The following is a 14,554-nucleotide window of genomic DNA, read 5'->3' as shown; positions in this document are numbered from 1 at the left end:
CAAATCTTAATATTGTTGTGAGGGCAATTATAAATTTCAAAAATATTAATATTTATGGACCGTAAAATGAAAATAGATATGAATGTCTTTTCTTTATTTTAAGATAATATAAAAATGAAATAAAATAGAAAGAATTGATTTTTTTTTGAAATATGTAATAAATATATCTCAAGCATTGAATGAATTAATTTCGAAAAATTAATAAAAATGTACTATAAAAATTACAAGACATTAATTTTTTTTATATTATTAGATTGCATATTTTGCATTATGTATTGTTTGTATAAATTTAAAGTTTTACGTATAGAATTGGAACAAATGATATTTGTTATGAAAAAATTTATACTAATATTTTTTGAGATTGATATCACATAAAACAAATCTATTGGAGAATTTAATAAATATGTTTTTTAGCTTCCTTAAAATTAAGAGAGAAAATCAATTCAATGTTCCTCAATTCGCATATAATTCTTTAATTGGATGTAAGTTTAAGCTAATTAAATGGGTATTTTCTTTCGATTTAAGGTGAAAATTGTAATTATTCAAATCAAGTTAATTTTTCTGATTTATAGTTATTTTTTGTAATTAGCCAAATTTTATAATTCGATGTTGAATTGGCATAATTGATAATGAAATCTGATTGGGTTTGTAGTAGGGGTGTGCAAAATTCGGGTAAAACCGAAAAAATTCGGTTAATCGACCGAATTCGGTTAATCGGTCGGTTAACCGAATTTTTTCGGTCGGGGGTCGGTTAATTATTTTTTTATTTTTCGGTTAACGGTTAATTCGGTTCGAAACCGGCCGGTTAACCAATTTTTTTAGTTTAACCGAAAAAATTAATAAATAAAATTATAATATATAAATAGGCTCACTATTCACCTAAACCCAATCCAAACCCAAGTATTTAAGTCAACCCAATTACCCAACCCAATCATAAAAATTACAAAAAATTTAATAAATAAAAATAAAAATAAAATTCTAAAACTAAAACTAAAGTCTAAAAATAATTTAATTATGTAGTGATTTAATTCGGTTAATTCGGGTAATTCGGGTAATTCGGTTAATTCGGGTAATTCGGTTAATTCTTAACCAAAAATAAAAAACATATAATTTTCGGTTAACGAAAAAATTTCGTTCGGTTAAGTTTTTTTGAAAAAATTTCGGTTCGGTTAACGGTTAAAATTTTTGAAAGGTCGGTTAATTCGGTTAATGTTATTTCGGGTCGGTTAACCGAATGAACACGCCTAGTTTGTAGTTGGAATTTCACTTTTATGAAAAAACATAAAATTACATAGGAATTTCAATTTCTTTAATCTAAAACAAACCCCTATTTCTCCTAATAAAATATTTAACCAATAAATTGTAAAAGCTATCCTCACTTAAAAGATTTTCTATTTATTTTTATTAATCGATTTTGTTTCCTTTTCACCCACGTTGTGGGTGTTAGAAAATATAGTATAAAAATAGTTTCCCCTAAAAATAAGAATGGTGAGATTTTCCATAAAAATAAATAAAAGCAAGAGGAAGACTCTAGGTTTCAACTTAAAAAGCCATAATATTGGAAGAAGCTTCCAGAAAATCCTAATTTGAATGAATCTTAAATAATAAATAAATCTTCCCTTCTTCTCCATTCTCCGATTCATCCTTCCATCCAGCAAATCTTCAATTAAATTGGATCCATACAATTGGCATATAAAGAGATGGAGAATGGAGGAGTAGAGAACGCCCACGCCCACGGCGACGGCAACGGCAATGGGCAGGCGGCGTCGTATACTTATTGGGTGAGAGAAACGACGGCGGACGCTGCTCCGCTCCCTGTTCCTAAGAAGCTCACTGCTCAAGACATCCTTTCAACTCAATCTCAGTCTACATCTATTGTTTCTGTTTGGAATAAGGTAATGCCTTATTTTTTTATTTTTTTTAAAAAAATTTGCATTTTCTATGCTCATGTTTGTGATCTGATCTAGGGTTTTATTAATGGGTATTTCAGATTTTCGTACATTTCAATGATTTCGTTTAATGTTTTTTTGGTCCTTGTTCACCATAGGCTGGAACTTGGGAGGAGAAAAACCTTAATAACTGGGCTACTCAAAGATTAAAGGTCTATATGCAAAACCCTGATTTTTGATATACATAATGTATATGTGTTGAGGGGAGGTTGGTCTCGGACCCTCAACGGAAGGTATTGTCCTGTGGTGGAGTTCTGTCTCCTGTAATCCAAGGAGAGCCCAAAGGGCTTCATAGAGTTAGGAAGACAATACCTTTCGTTGAAGGTCTGAGGCCAACTTCCCCTCAACAATACGTATGTTTAAAAGCTTGAGATGTACTGAAGAACCCAGTTTTATTTTCCAGGAATTGCTTAAATCTGTGGGTTCATTGGATTTATCTTGTGGCAAGGCTGAAATTTCTGATGTAACCAAGTGTGTTGGCGATGTGAGTTATTTTTCTTACTTCTATTTGTGTTTTTGTCTTATAATGTTATTTGACTCCATTGATGTAAGCTTAACTAAACTATAGCTATGGCTGTATACATAGATATTAACCTTATTTTATGGTGGATTTTTCTTGTTTGAGCAGGCTTTTTTGGTGACTGTACGAAACAAGAAGCGTGTTGGCTATACGTATGAGTTGACATTAAAAATCAAGGGTAAGTGGGTCTAAATATGGTGTTATGCTTTTGCTTTCTAAGCTTATTTATCACTTTGTTGATCAAATTGGGATCTAAATGGAAATCAGGGGAGTGGCATCTACGGGAGGAGAATAAGACGGTTAAGGGCCATATTGATATCCCAGAATTTTCATTTGGTGAGCTCGATGATTTGCAGGTATGCTTGAATTGAGAGATAACTATTTGGTTTAGAAGAGATAGAGGATAAACTTGTTGAATAGATCTTGGTATACGTAAATGCAAACATGTTATAATGCATGGGCCTATGGTATAAATTCTATGACATGTTATGATGGATAGGCCTTTGTTATAAATTCAATGACTGCCAGTGCTAGGATAGTGTTTACTGTAGAATATGTCTCTTACATGAAATTGCCAAGTGACATATATGGCATAAACTAATAAACCAAAGAATTGGTGTTGCTGTGGTTGTTTTATTGTAGAAAAGGAGGTTGGAACAAAATAGTGTGAAGCATAATGGTGGGAATTAATGAGAGAAATTGAAACAATAAACCAGTAGAATATACTATTGAATTTGAAAAAAAATTTGACCAAATATTAATTCTAACTGATAGAATTTACTGTTTTAGGTACACTTAAAATATTTGGATACTACACATGATTTGAAGAAAAGTAGAATACAATTAAAACCCCAACATAATATAAACAAGGTTAAAATATGCCATAAGTCCCTCTACTCTTTGTAGATTTGGAATTTAGTCCCTGTACTTATATTTTTAGGAATTTAGTTGTACTTTTCAGAATTCAAAATTCAGGTCCAACTGTTAACATTGCGAAAATTGTTTTGTTAAATTCAGGTTCATTACAACGTCATTGTCTTGGTTACTTGGTAGTCATTGTCTTAGTTACTTGACTACCAAGCGAGTTTTTTTTCAAAATGTCTCATTGTCAAATTTAACAAAGAAAAATAGAGTTAATTATTGGACCTGAATTTTGAAATCTGAAAAGTAGATGATTAATTTTTTGAAAATAAAAGTATAAGGACTAGATTCCAAATTTGTGAAGATCACAAAGAGTTATGGCATATTTTAACCTATAAACAATAACATGAACTTTATATAAATATAGGAATGCGTCAATAGCTATATAATACGAACTGTTAACATGATAAAATATGTAGTATAAATATATCACGATTATGACTAGAATGCAATAAGAATACTTGATTTGTAGGTGTAGGTTTAGGAGAGAACATGATATTTTGAACCCTAAAACCAATCTTAGGGGAGGGCAATTGTTTTCATTCCATGGTTATATGTTAGGCAAATAGGCATTGGTAATCTATCGACTTTTTAGAACCATAATAGAACTTGGCAGAAATGACTGAAACTAACTAAAACTTTTCCGTTTTGGATAATTATAGATGGCAGTACAGCTTAGTGAAGAAAAGGATTTCGTGCAGCAAGACAAGCAGCAGATTATCCAGGACTTGAAGAAGCGGTTTTTGCAGCCCGTCCGGGAGAAATTGCTTCAATTCGAGCAGGAACTCAAAGATCGGTAGCGAGGGTTTGAGTTTGGTTTCATTTAAACTTTGGGTTTTGATGAAATTTATTATTAGACTGCAACTGTAACTGTATTCTGTCATCTGTTGTTAGCCACTGCTATTTTATTGGAATTTTATGTAAGGGGACATAAGATTGTTAAGGAGCAAATTGCTTCGCTGATAAATGGTTTAAGTGTGCCACTACTGTTTAGATAAAAAAATAGTATATAGCTTGCCTGCAATGGTAGCTGTTTAATTGAAATTCTCCACATATTTTTCATGGTATGTTTTCTTTGCACTTAGATTCATCTGTTGTTGGTGGAATCAGATCTGTCGATTGGATTGAGAATGGATTGAGAATTGACTGGTATATCAATTTGAATAAAGGGATAGTTGGATTGATTCTGGTTTTCTCGGCTTTTGTTTTAAATGCTTGGCAAGGACACTGCACAAGGCAGTGCACCGTTGCTGTTTGGCCTTGAAGGCTTGGGCATGGTGATGTTGATTGAGTTGCATCGAACCGTCACAGGTTGGTTGTTGATGCCCTCTTGAAGATATTGGATCTACAGCCATTGAGGGGAGTCGACGGTCTTGGTGACTCTGTCCTAGGCTTTGGCCCCTCCTTGGTGGTGGATTTGCCGGTAGTTTATTTGTCAGCTCTTTTGGATCTATTCTCTCCGGTCATCCCCCTCCCTACCCATTGCAAGCAATAGTGGCTGCAATGGTAGCTGTTTAATTGAAGTCCACATAATTTTCGTAGTATTTTTTTTTTCACTTAGATTCATCTGTTGTTGTTTGGAACTGGACCTTGGATTAAGAATTGATTGGTGTATCATCAATTCGGATGAAGGGGAATTTCATTTTAAAAAAAAACCCTTTGGATGGCAATGCATTTTATAAGAAATGGAATTTTATTGTAAGCATGGAAATGGGTTTTAGAAGAAAGGCTTCCGTTGAGCTTGTATACCAATTTACAACTCCATTGGATGCTTGTATTTCATTCAACCAAATGGATATAATTAATTTGGGGTTTGAGGAAAAAAATACCTATAATCATTTTTAATAATAAAAAAATAAGGGCGAAAATTATATTAGATTTTTACTTTAATTACACCCCACTCCTTGTATTCTTTAGACTTTTAAAATTTTGTACCTTCATTTTTCTAACTTGAAAATTAAAGTCCAATTAACAACACTATTAATGAACTTCTATTAATTTGATTTAAAAATCAAAGTCCAATTAATAATATATTCAAATTTAATAGAAATAAATTAACATTGTTACAATTGGACTTTAATTTTTAAATCATACAAGTAGATGATTAACTTCTAGAAATTAAAAGTAGAGAGGCTAAATTAAAAAAAAAAGTGTACAAGGACTAGGGGCATTATTATACCTAAAATTCTAAATATCAAATAAATAGAAACGTGTAAAAATATTTTAAAAACGATAAATTGTTATTAAGCTTTTTTTTTCTAACAGGGTTTTTTAAATTAATGTGATTCCACTTGATACACATGGGAGGCACCAATAATTTTTTTTTTGTTTTTTTCTTTCATCGTGTATACTCATATTTTCACGGCTTTTTTTTTACAAATACATACCAGTGCTACTTGACACAGTGGCGGCACAAAAAAATTATTTTTTAAAACCTTATTGATTGTTGCATGATTGGATGAAAAGTGGGGTGGTGCCGCCGGTGTGTCAAACGACATTGAGGAGCACTGTAACAAACGCATCATTTTCATAATTAATTTGTTCCCACCTCATTTTTGTAATTAATTAATTTTTTAATATAATTTTTATAAAAAAAGCCTTATTTTTTGGTACAAAATGAAAAGTAGACAATGAAATGGGAAATCAAAAAAAAAAATGTAAGTCCTAATGTCTAAAATAAGATAGACTTTTGTGCTACAATTAAGAACGAAAAGATTAGAGCTGAAATTGACGAATACCGTGGTCATTTTCGTATTTATGGACTTGATTATTGATGCAATGGCTTTGGTATACCACCACAGGATTTACACATGAAAATACAGCCACTGCCATTCGCTCTATTCACGTGGTTTTTCTGAACTATGGATTTTTGTAACTATGGTATGCCATGTTTTAACTAGGATACATTCAATATTCCATCTTCGCCCACGAGTTACAACTCAGCTGTCTAATACCAATCCCTTTCTCATATCTCTCTATCCACATTGATAATACAGCCACTGCCATTCTCTCTATTCACATAAAAGTATACCTTTAATTTTTGATGTGTTCATTGGACAATAAAAGAAAATAATGTTTATAACTAAATATAAATCTTAAAACTATGAATATTTAAAATTGAATAAAAAAGTGTAAAATTATTTATGAAATACAATAATTTATTGTTAAATTAGGTTTAATGGTTTAATTCTATATCCGTTTTATGATTCGTGTTCAAAGTTCGTGGCTGTAGTTCAAAAAACGAAAAATAAAAAAAAAATATGCAAGTCGTATTGACAACTAAAATGGGATAGACTTGAATGGTACAATCAAGACTTTTTTTTTTCTTTATGTTCACTCTATAGTGCTTTAAGTATATATGATTTCGATTTTTCATGGTTAATATTTATTGTAATTGAAGCATGATCTTTTTATAAAATATAATGGTTAATTTAATCATATTAAATTTTATACATGGATAATCCTTTTTACAATTTATGAATAATGTTTTTTTAAATAAAAATATTAATAAAGTTAAATCTGTTATTAGATAATAGAAAAAGCCCATATTAGACTTTGTTAGTAAGTGAAAAGAAAGAGTGACTAAAATATTTAATTAAGAAAAATTGAGTGATTAAATCGAAAAAATTAATAGTTAAGTTATCAAAATAAAATGAATTGAGTGACTATTCTTGTACATTGGTGAATATTTTCTTGTACGGTTGAGTGATTAAGCATGTTCAGTTTCGTTAGAAGAGATTAGAATAAATAAAGTTAGGAGATGATATGAGTGGCTGTGTCTTCATCATAATTTCTAAATTTGTATTCGTGCGTATTGTGTAATTATGATTAATACTGATAGTAATTGAAGTATTAACTAAGTTGAAAAATGAGCGCTAAGTTTGGATTCCATTATTAATGAATTACCGATATTTTAGTTTTTAAAGGTTTGATGTAAAAGTTAAAGTATAAATTATAACAAATTAAAAATTAAAATAAATAAATTTACAATATTATCAAACAGACTTTAATTTCAAATCAAACAAGTAGAAAGACTGAATTTTTAGAATTAAAAATATAGGGACTAAATTTCAAAAATTCAAAGGGTACAGAACTAGTGACATTATTAGACCACAAGTTTTTAAATATCAAATTAATAAAAAAAGTATAAAAGTATTTTAAAATATGATAAATTATTTTGTAATTCAATTAAGGACTTGGTTGTTGTTATGATTCATACCCCTTTGTTTCTTAACTTTGTACTTGTTTCCTTTTTGGAGAAAAAAAAATATGGGAAGCCTTTGCCTGGTTTTGGTGGTCTTGCAACTTTCATGGACTTTGTGTTCCTCTGTTCCTCCTCCATCCTCTCATTTATGTCTCCCACATCAAAGAGATGCTTTGCTCCATTTTAAAACCACCATGTCTGTTGATTGTGATTTGAACCCTGATGGTGATAATAAAGATCCTTACCCCAGGATAGACAGAGTCATTGAACAAAAGCATTGATTGTTGTTCATGGGAGGGAGCGGCATCGATCTTAGTCAGAGTTGCCTTGTTGGTTCTCTCTTTGCAAACAACGACCTCTTTCAACTTCAAAACCTCCAATGGCTTGACTTGAGCTACAACTACCTCGAAGGCTCTCTTATTGAGAGCACTCGCAGCTTGTTTCATTTTCATGGACTACGACGACTCAACCTTTCTGGGAATGGTTTCGATGGCACCATTTCATCAAAGTTATTTAGTCAGTTGGTGAGTTTAACCCATCTTAATCTTTCTGATAATGCCTTCTCTGGCTTAATCTCGCATCAAATCAGTGTCTTGTCAAGTTTGGTTTCACTTGATGTTTCCAATTCTGAATTGAGATTTGATGGCCAAGGTTTCGACTTGCTTGCAAGAAACTTGACAAAATTAATAAACCTTGTGCTTGACTATGTAGATATGTCTGATGTTGCACTTACTTCCTTTCTAAACTTGTCTTCGTCCCTTGAACATTTGAGTCTCTCACATTGTCAATTACATGGGGAATTTCCAACTCAAGTTTCTCAGCTTCCAAACCTCAAAAATTTAGATTTAAGTGAGAATGAAATCTCACAGGTTATCTCCCTAACACAGACTGCAGTAGTGGCCTTGAGTTGTTGGACCTTTCCCATTGTGGTTTTAGGGGGCCAATTCCAGCAACATTTGGAAATCTCACTAAAATCATTTCCGTTTATTTACAAGGAAATTCGCTTGAAGGACAGATTCCAGATGTTTTTAGAGACCTTAGAAAATTAATTTCTTTGAGCTTTTCTTCATGCAATTTGAGTAGTCCACTTCCGACAACTATCTTCAACCTCACAAAAATTACCTATTTGGATTTGTCAAAAAACCACTTGGAAGGTCCCTTTCCAAATTATGTTAGTGGGCTTCAATTTCTAGAGAAACTTCGGTTATTTAATAACTCTATAAGTGGAGTTCCTGTTGAACATGGACTGCAATGCAACAAAAGGCCAGAAAGCAGACTAGCAGCTGCAGCAGACCAGCATTCGAGCAGGACTAGAAGCAGCTTGTTTCTTTTGTTTACTTTTTGTTTATTTTTGTAATGCTATTCAAGCTAAATGCAACTAGCTTTTAGAGTTGTTAGGATTTGAATTTGATAGATGTAAAGGCTGAATTATTCAGCTCTTTAATTTGTATTATTTTGTATTGCAAGTTACTAAAACTGATGGGAGCAGTTACAAATGTTAGGTAACTGTCATACTATTTTTGTAACATCATATATTTCAAAGTTTCAATGAGAAGATTGATTTTTTGCTTCATCGGTTACTTTCTGTTCTTGGTCATTTTCATCTTTATTTTGTTTTGCTGCTGCCATTTATCCAACAAATGGTAATCAGAGCCTCTTATCTTTGAGGACCTCTGTTGTTTAAGTTTTAGTTTTCAAAAACATTTGGATAGTCAAGATGAAGACATATCTCCAAGCACTTGACCTCTGGAGTGCAGTTGAAAGTGATGTCGAGCCACCACCATTAAGAGCAAATCCTACCATTGCTCAGATCAGGCAACATGGTGAGGAACGAGCCAAGAAGCACAAAGCCATGGCCTGTGATACGGGGTTGCGCGCGGACCAAGATCGAGTTGCCAAGTCACGAGAAACTCCTACGAAAACCCTAAACAATTAGATCTGAAGCGAAACAGAAAATTAAAAGATTAGATTTTTGAATTTTCAGATCTGAAATAAAATCCCCAAATCAGCAAAGAATCAAATTGAGAATAGAAATAAGTGTTAGGGTTCTTGAAACCCTCAAGGAGATTGTGATTCTGCCCAATTGAACACCAACATAGTTTTCCCCAAATTTCGGCAATCTAATTTCTCCCAAAAAGAGTATGGATGAATCGGCAAGAACCCTAGAAATTGGGGATTTTTGGGCTGATTCCTTAAGATAGAAAAAGGCTGAAAACACAATAAGAACAAAAAATAGATTAGATAGTGATTCAGCACAAGTAGAAATAAAGAAAGAATTGACAGTAAGAAATTAAAAGATAAGTCCTAAGAAGCCTTGAAATCTCGAAAGATCTCACAACTCCCTTCAAACGGCTCTAATCTCCCCTCCAAAGAATATCAATGGCAAGAAGAAGGTTGAAGATGGCTCCCACAATCAAAAAGATTGTTAAAACAACTTCTAAAGAAAACTCAAGAGAGAAATCTTGGAGAAAACTCAAAGAAAATTCTGCTCTCAACAAATCTGAAATTTTAATAATAATGATAAGTGTTTAACAAGGTGGACAGCCATGCCTTTAAATAGGCCTTATAACTAGTCCTAATCTAATTAGAAAACTAAAATAAAAAAAAACTCCTAATTATTTTAATATGGAAATTTGGTCAAAGGTCATTTTATCTGGGACTCTTGGACTGAATATTGACATAAAAATTTAAACTAAGTAAATAAATAAATAAATAAAAATAAAACTTTACAACTTGGGCCACTTTGACAATTTGGCCTGATTTTCAACTAAGTATGGATGGATTTCTTGATTGGGCTGGGAATTTGCTTATTGGGCCTCGCCTTCAAGAATTTGGGCTTTTGTGACTCGTATCATTCCCCCTTCCTCAAAAAGATTCGTCCTCGAATCTGAAAAATCAAATGAACTCGACTTTCCTCTATCGAACGGGACTAATGGCAATTGAGTCCACTGAAAAGAATAGCCATGAGATAGTAAATAGCAACGGAAACAAGCTTGTAGTCCAATCATAAGCATAACAGAACAGGTATAACGCATGTGAATGGACAGATTCAGATTACCATGCAAACAATCTAATTTACTCACCACTGCCTCGTCAAATATTTGAAACAAAGATGGACATGTTTTAAGGCATTCAGTCGTCTCACATTGTTCCCACAAACCATGAATAAATTGCGAGTAATAAATCAAATGGTAAACATAATCGTCACAAGTAGGTATTTGAAAAGATTCACATGGTTCACAGAGTTGCATAATCTTACCATGCATTAATCGACGGTCTATAGATTCACTCACACATGCATTATCAAAAACAAGAATCTTTTTATCAACCATCAAAACAGATAGATCATCAATAAATAAAATAGGACAGTCAAGCACGTTTCGATCTAAGTGTTCATCAACACGATCTTTATCACTATCCGAGGAGTACAAAAGTGTTTCAAAGGTTTCAAGCATCTTACCTCGATAAGCAGAAGAATAAGGGTCAATTTTACCTTTTTCATTTAAAACAAACCTTCGCTCATCGGGGGCATAGTGTAGTCGAATCTCCGTTGTTGAGTTAACCTTTGTCAAATGGAACTCAAACTTCATGTACAACCACATAAACTGTTTAAGGCATGAATATAAATTGAAAACAAATTTGGAAAATTTCGTTACCTTATTCTCCAAAACAGATTTGGACAAATTCGAGGATTTTACACAAGGTAAATCAAGAGAATAACAAATCACGCTTCTTTTCGTAATGACTTTATCAACCACAATCGAAGAGTAACAATTAATCGGATCAAAATGAGGGGATCTTTTAAGAACTAAGTCACCAAAAGTTTTATCAATAATTTTCAAATCTGCACTGGACTCGGTTTCTAAAATTTCCTTACCTCGCTTACCTTCGGGATCATGTAGTGTGATTTCATCTTTGCCTAAGTTGATCGTATGAAAGCGTCTTTCATTTGAGAGGTATTGAAGTTGAAAGTTATCTTTCGATCTTTCGGGAACCTGAAAAGTAGCAACACAAGAAAAATTCATATCTTGGTTAGTGGAAACATTCCTCACTACCCTTTCCTCGTCTTTTTCTTTTGTTTCTTTTTCTAACTCATTTTCTCTTCTTTCTTCAACTTCTTTTTCAAATTTCTTTTCTGTTTCACATTCCTTTTCACTCTCAATCTCTTTTTGCTCATTTTCATTCTCTTTTTCTTTTTCCTCACTTGTTTTAACAGAATTTCTCAGTTTGATTTGGTCCTCACGGACTTGTTCCGGAGTGAGCGGCACTAAGGTAAGTTTCTTTCCTTGATGCTTGAAAGAATACCTATTGGTACGACCATCGTGAGTGACTTTTCGATCCAGTTGCCATGGTTCTCCTAGCAATAAATGGCAGGCTTGAATAGGTACTACGTCGCACACGACTTCGTCTTGATATTTACCGATAGAAAAGGCGATGCGCACTTGTTGAGTGACCTTAAATTGGCTTTCGTTGCTAAGCCCTTGTAGTTGATAAGGTCGTGGATGCTTGGTAGTGGTTAAGCAAAGCTTTTCCACCATCGTCGTGCTGGCTACGTTCGAGCAACTTTCACCATCAATAATAACTCTACAAAGCTTACCTTGTACATGGCAGCGAGTATGAAAGAGATGTTCTCGTTGCTGCTCGCTCTTTGGTTTTGCCAAAGAGGGTTGTCCACGATCATGAAGATCATAATCAGTTCTAGGGACACGCCGAGGAGCGCGCCTATGAGCAGGAGGCTGGTTATCCACATCGTCTTTAATTTGATCTCGATATTGAGGCTCTTGATTCAACCGCACCTCATTGATAGTAGCAGTCAACGCTCGAAGTGCAGCAGCCTGTTCGTCCAACTGTTGTTGGAATTTTTTAAATATGTCACTAGTATTATCACCTGTAGACATTTTTTTTAAAACCTGCAAAACACTCAACACTCAAAAATAAAAGTTATCAAACCTCACCGTTAATCACTCAAAAAGAAAAAATCAAATTCTCAGTGAGGTCGAATTCAATCTTGTGAGTTCTTTATCAGAGTTTATATCAACCAATTAGAGAGTGTGAACCAAACTACCAAAGAATCCTAATTTGCACTAGGATGCCAAAAACTGACGAGACACCAATTGATTCGTGTTGCACCGAGGAAGAAGTTGTGCACATGTTTAAATCCTACTAACACAAGAAACAAGAAGGTGTTAGATAACGTAAAGGAAGAATAAAGGGAAACAAATGAAAACCTACAGCTAAGAATCAATAAAAATTGCTGAAAACAGAAAACCCGAAAAACTGCGGAGTAACTTGACAACTTCGTTCGAGGTGTTCCCGATCTCCAAAAATCACAAAATTAAATCTGGAGTGTCCTTATATATTGAATTTTTGATCTGGAAATTTTGGGCACCAAATTCAACCCGCTAAATCTTTTTTCAAATTTTTATTGATTTCGTATTTTTTTTTATTTTTTTGACTTTTTTGACTGATTTTTTTGTGGGAATAATTTTTTTATATTCAATCACAATGCCAAAAACATGTATGTAAAATTTCAGATCAATCGGACAACGTTTACCCACTCAAATGAAATTTTTTTGAACAATTTTTCTGGGTAAAACTGCCGTTTATGCTTTAAAAAATAGAGATCAGTTTAGAAATCAACCAAGAACACCCAAAACGCCCAAAATCTGATACCAAATGATACGGGGTTGCGCGCGGACCAAGATCGAGTTGCCAAGTCACGAGAAACTCCTACAAAAACCCTAAACAATTAGATCTGAAACGAAACAGAAAATTAAAAGATTAGATTTTTGAATTTTCAGATCTGAAATAAAATCCCCAAATCAGCAAAGAATCAAATTGAGAATAGAAATAAGTGTTAGGGTTCTTGAAACCCTCAAGGAGATTGTGATTCTGCCCAATTGAACACCAACATAGTTTTCCCCAAATTTCGGCAATCTAATTTCTCCCAAAAAGAGTATGGATGAATCGGCAAGAACCCTAGAAATTGGGGATTTTTGGGCTGATTCCTTAAGATAGAAAAAGGCTGAAAACACAATAAGAACAGAAAATAGATTAGATAATGATTCAGCACAAGTAGAAATAAAGAAAGAATTGACAGTAAGAAATTAAAAGATAAGTCCTAAGAAGCCTTGAAATCTCGAAAGATCTCACAACTCCCTTCAAACGGCTCTAATCTCCCCTCCAAAGAATATCAATGGCAAGAAGAAGGTTGAAGATGGCTCCCACAATCAAAAAGATTGTTAAAACAACTTCTAAAGAAAACTCAAGAGAGAAATCTTGGAGAAAACTCAAAGAAAATTCTGCTCTCAACAAATCTGAAATTTTAATAATAATGATAAGTGTTTAACAAGGTGGACAGCCATGCCTTTAAATAGGCCTTATAACTAGTCCTAATCTAATTAGAAAACTAAAATAAAAAAAAAATCCTAATTATTTTAATATGGAAATTTGGTCAAAGGTCATTTTATCTGGGACTCTTGGACTGAATATTGACATAAAAATTTAAACTAAGTAAATAAATAAATAAATAAATAAAAATAAAAATAAAACTTTACAACTTGGGCCACTTTGACAATTTGGCCTGATTTTCAACTAAGTATGGATGGATTTCTTGATTGGGCTGGGAATTTGCTTATTGGGCCTCGCCTTCAAGAATTTGGGCTTTTGTAACTCGTATCAGCCTGTCTGCAGAATGGTGTGTCTAATGTTATCTTTACTCGCATCATGGTCTGTGATTCTCCTAAGCAGGCATGGGACAGGTTGAAAGAGGAGTTTATGGGATTAGACAAGACCAGGCAGCAACAAGTCATCAACCTGAGAAGAGAGTTTAAAAACTTAAAAATGAAGGAGTCAGAAACTATTAAACAGTATTCTGACAGGATAATGACTACTGTCAATAATATAAGACTCCTAGGAGAGGATTTTAGTGACAGTAGAGTGGTTGTGAAGGTGGTTACC

General features: G+C 33.2%; 1 protein-coding gene across 1 annotated transcript; it reads left to right on the top strand.

Annotated features, from left to right (window-relative positions):
- Positions 1-1,124: 1,124 nt before the first annotated feature.
- Positions 1,125-4,457, top strand: LOC121220189 (uncharacterized). Its single transcript, XM_041099471.1, has 6 exons — positions 1,125-1,895; positions 2,048-2,101; positions 2,353-2,433; positions 2,578-2,647; positions 2,737-2,825; positions 4,053-4,457. The coding sequence occupies exons 1-6, from the start codon at positions 1,701-1,703 to the stop codon at positions 4,188-4,190; spliced, it is 627 nt and encodes a 208-aa protein (XP_040955405.1). The 5' UTR covers positions 1,125-1,700; the 3' UTR covers positions 4,191-4,457.
- The last annotated feature ends 10,097 nt before the right edge of the window (positions 4,458-14,554 follow it).

This window comes from Gossypium hirsutum, chromosome D08, assembly GCF_007990345.1.
Source record: "Gossypium hirsutum isolate 1008001.06 chromosome D08, Gossypium_hirsutum_v2.1, whole genome shotgun sequence".
In the NCBI taxonomy this organism is placed as follows: domain Eukaryota; kingdom Viridiplantae; phylum Streptophyta; class Magnoliopsida; order Malvales; family Malvaceae; genus Gossypium; species Gossypium hirsutum.
Note: the sequence above shows the minus strand (reverse complement) of the source record. Positions and strands in the feature narration are given on the sequence as shown.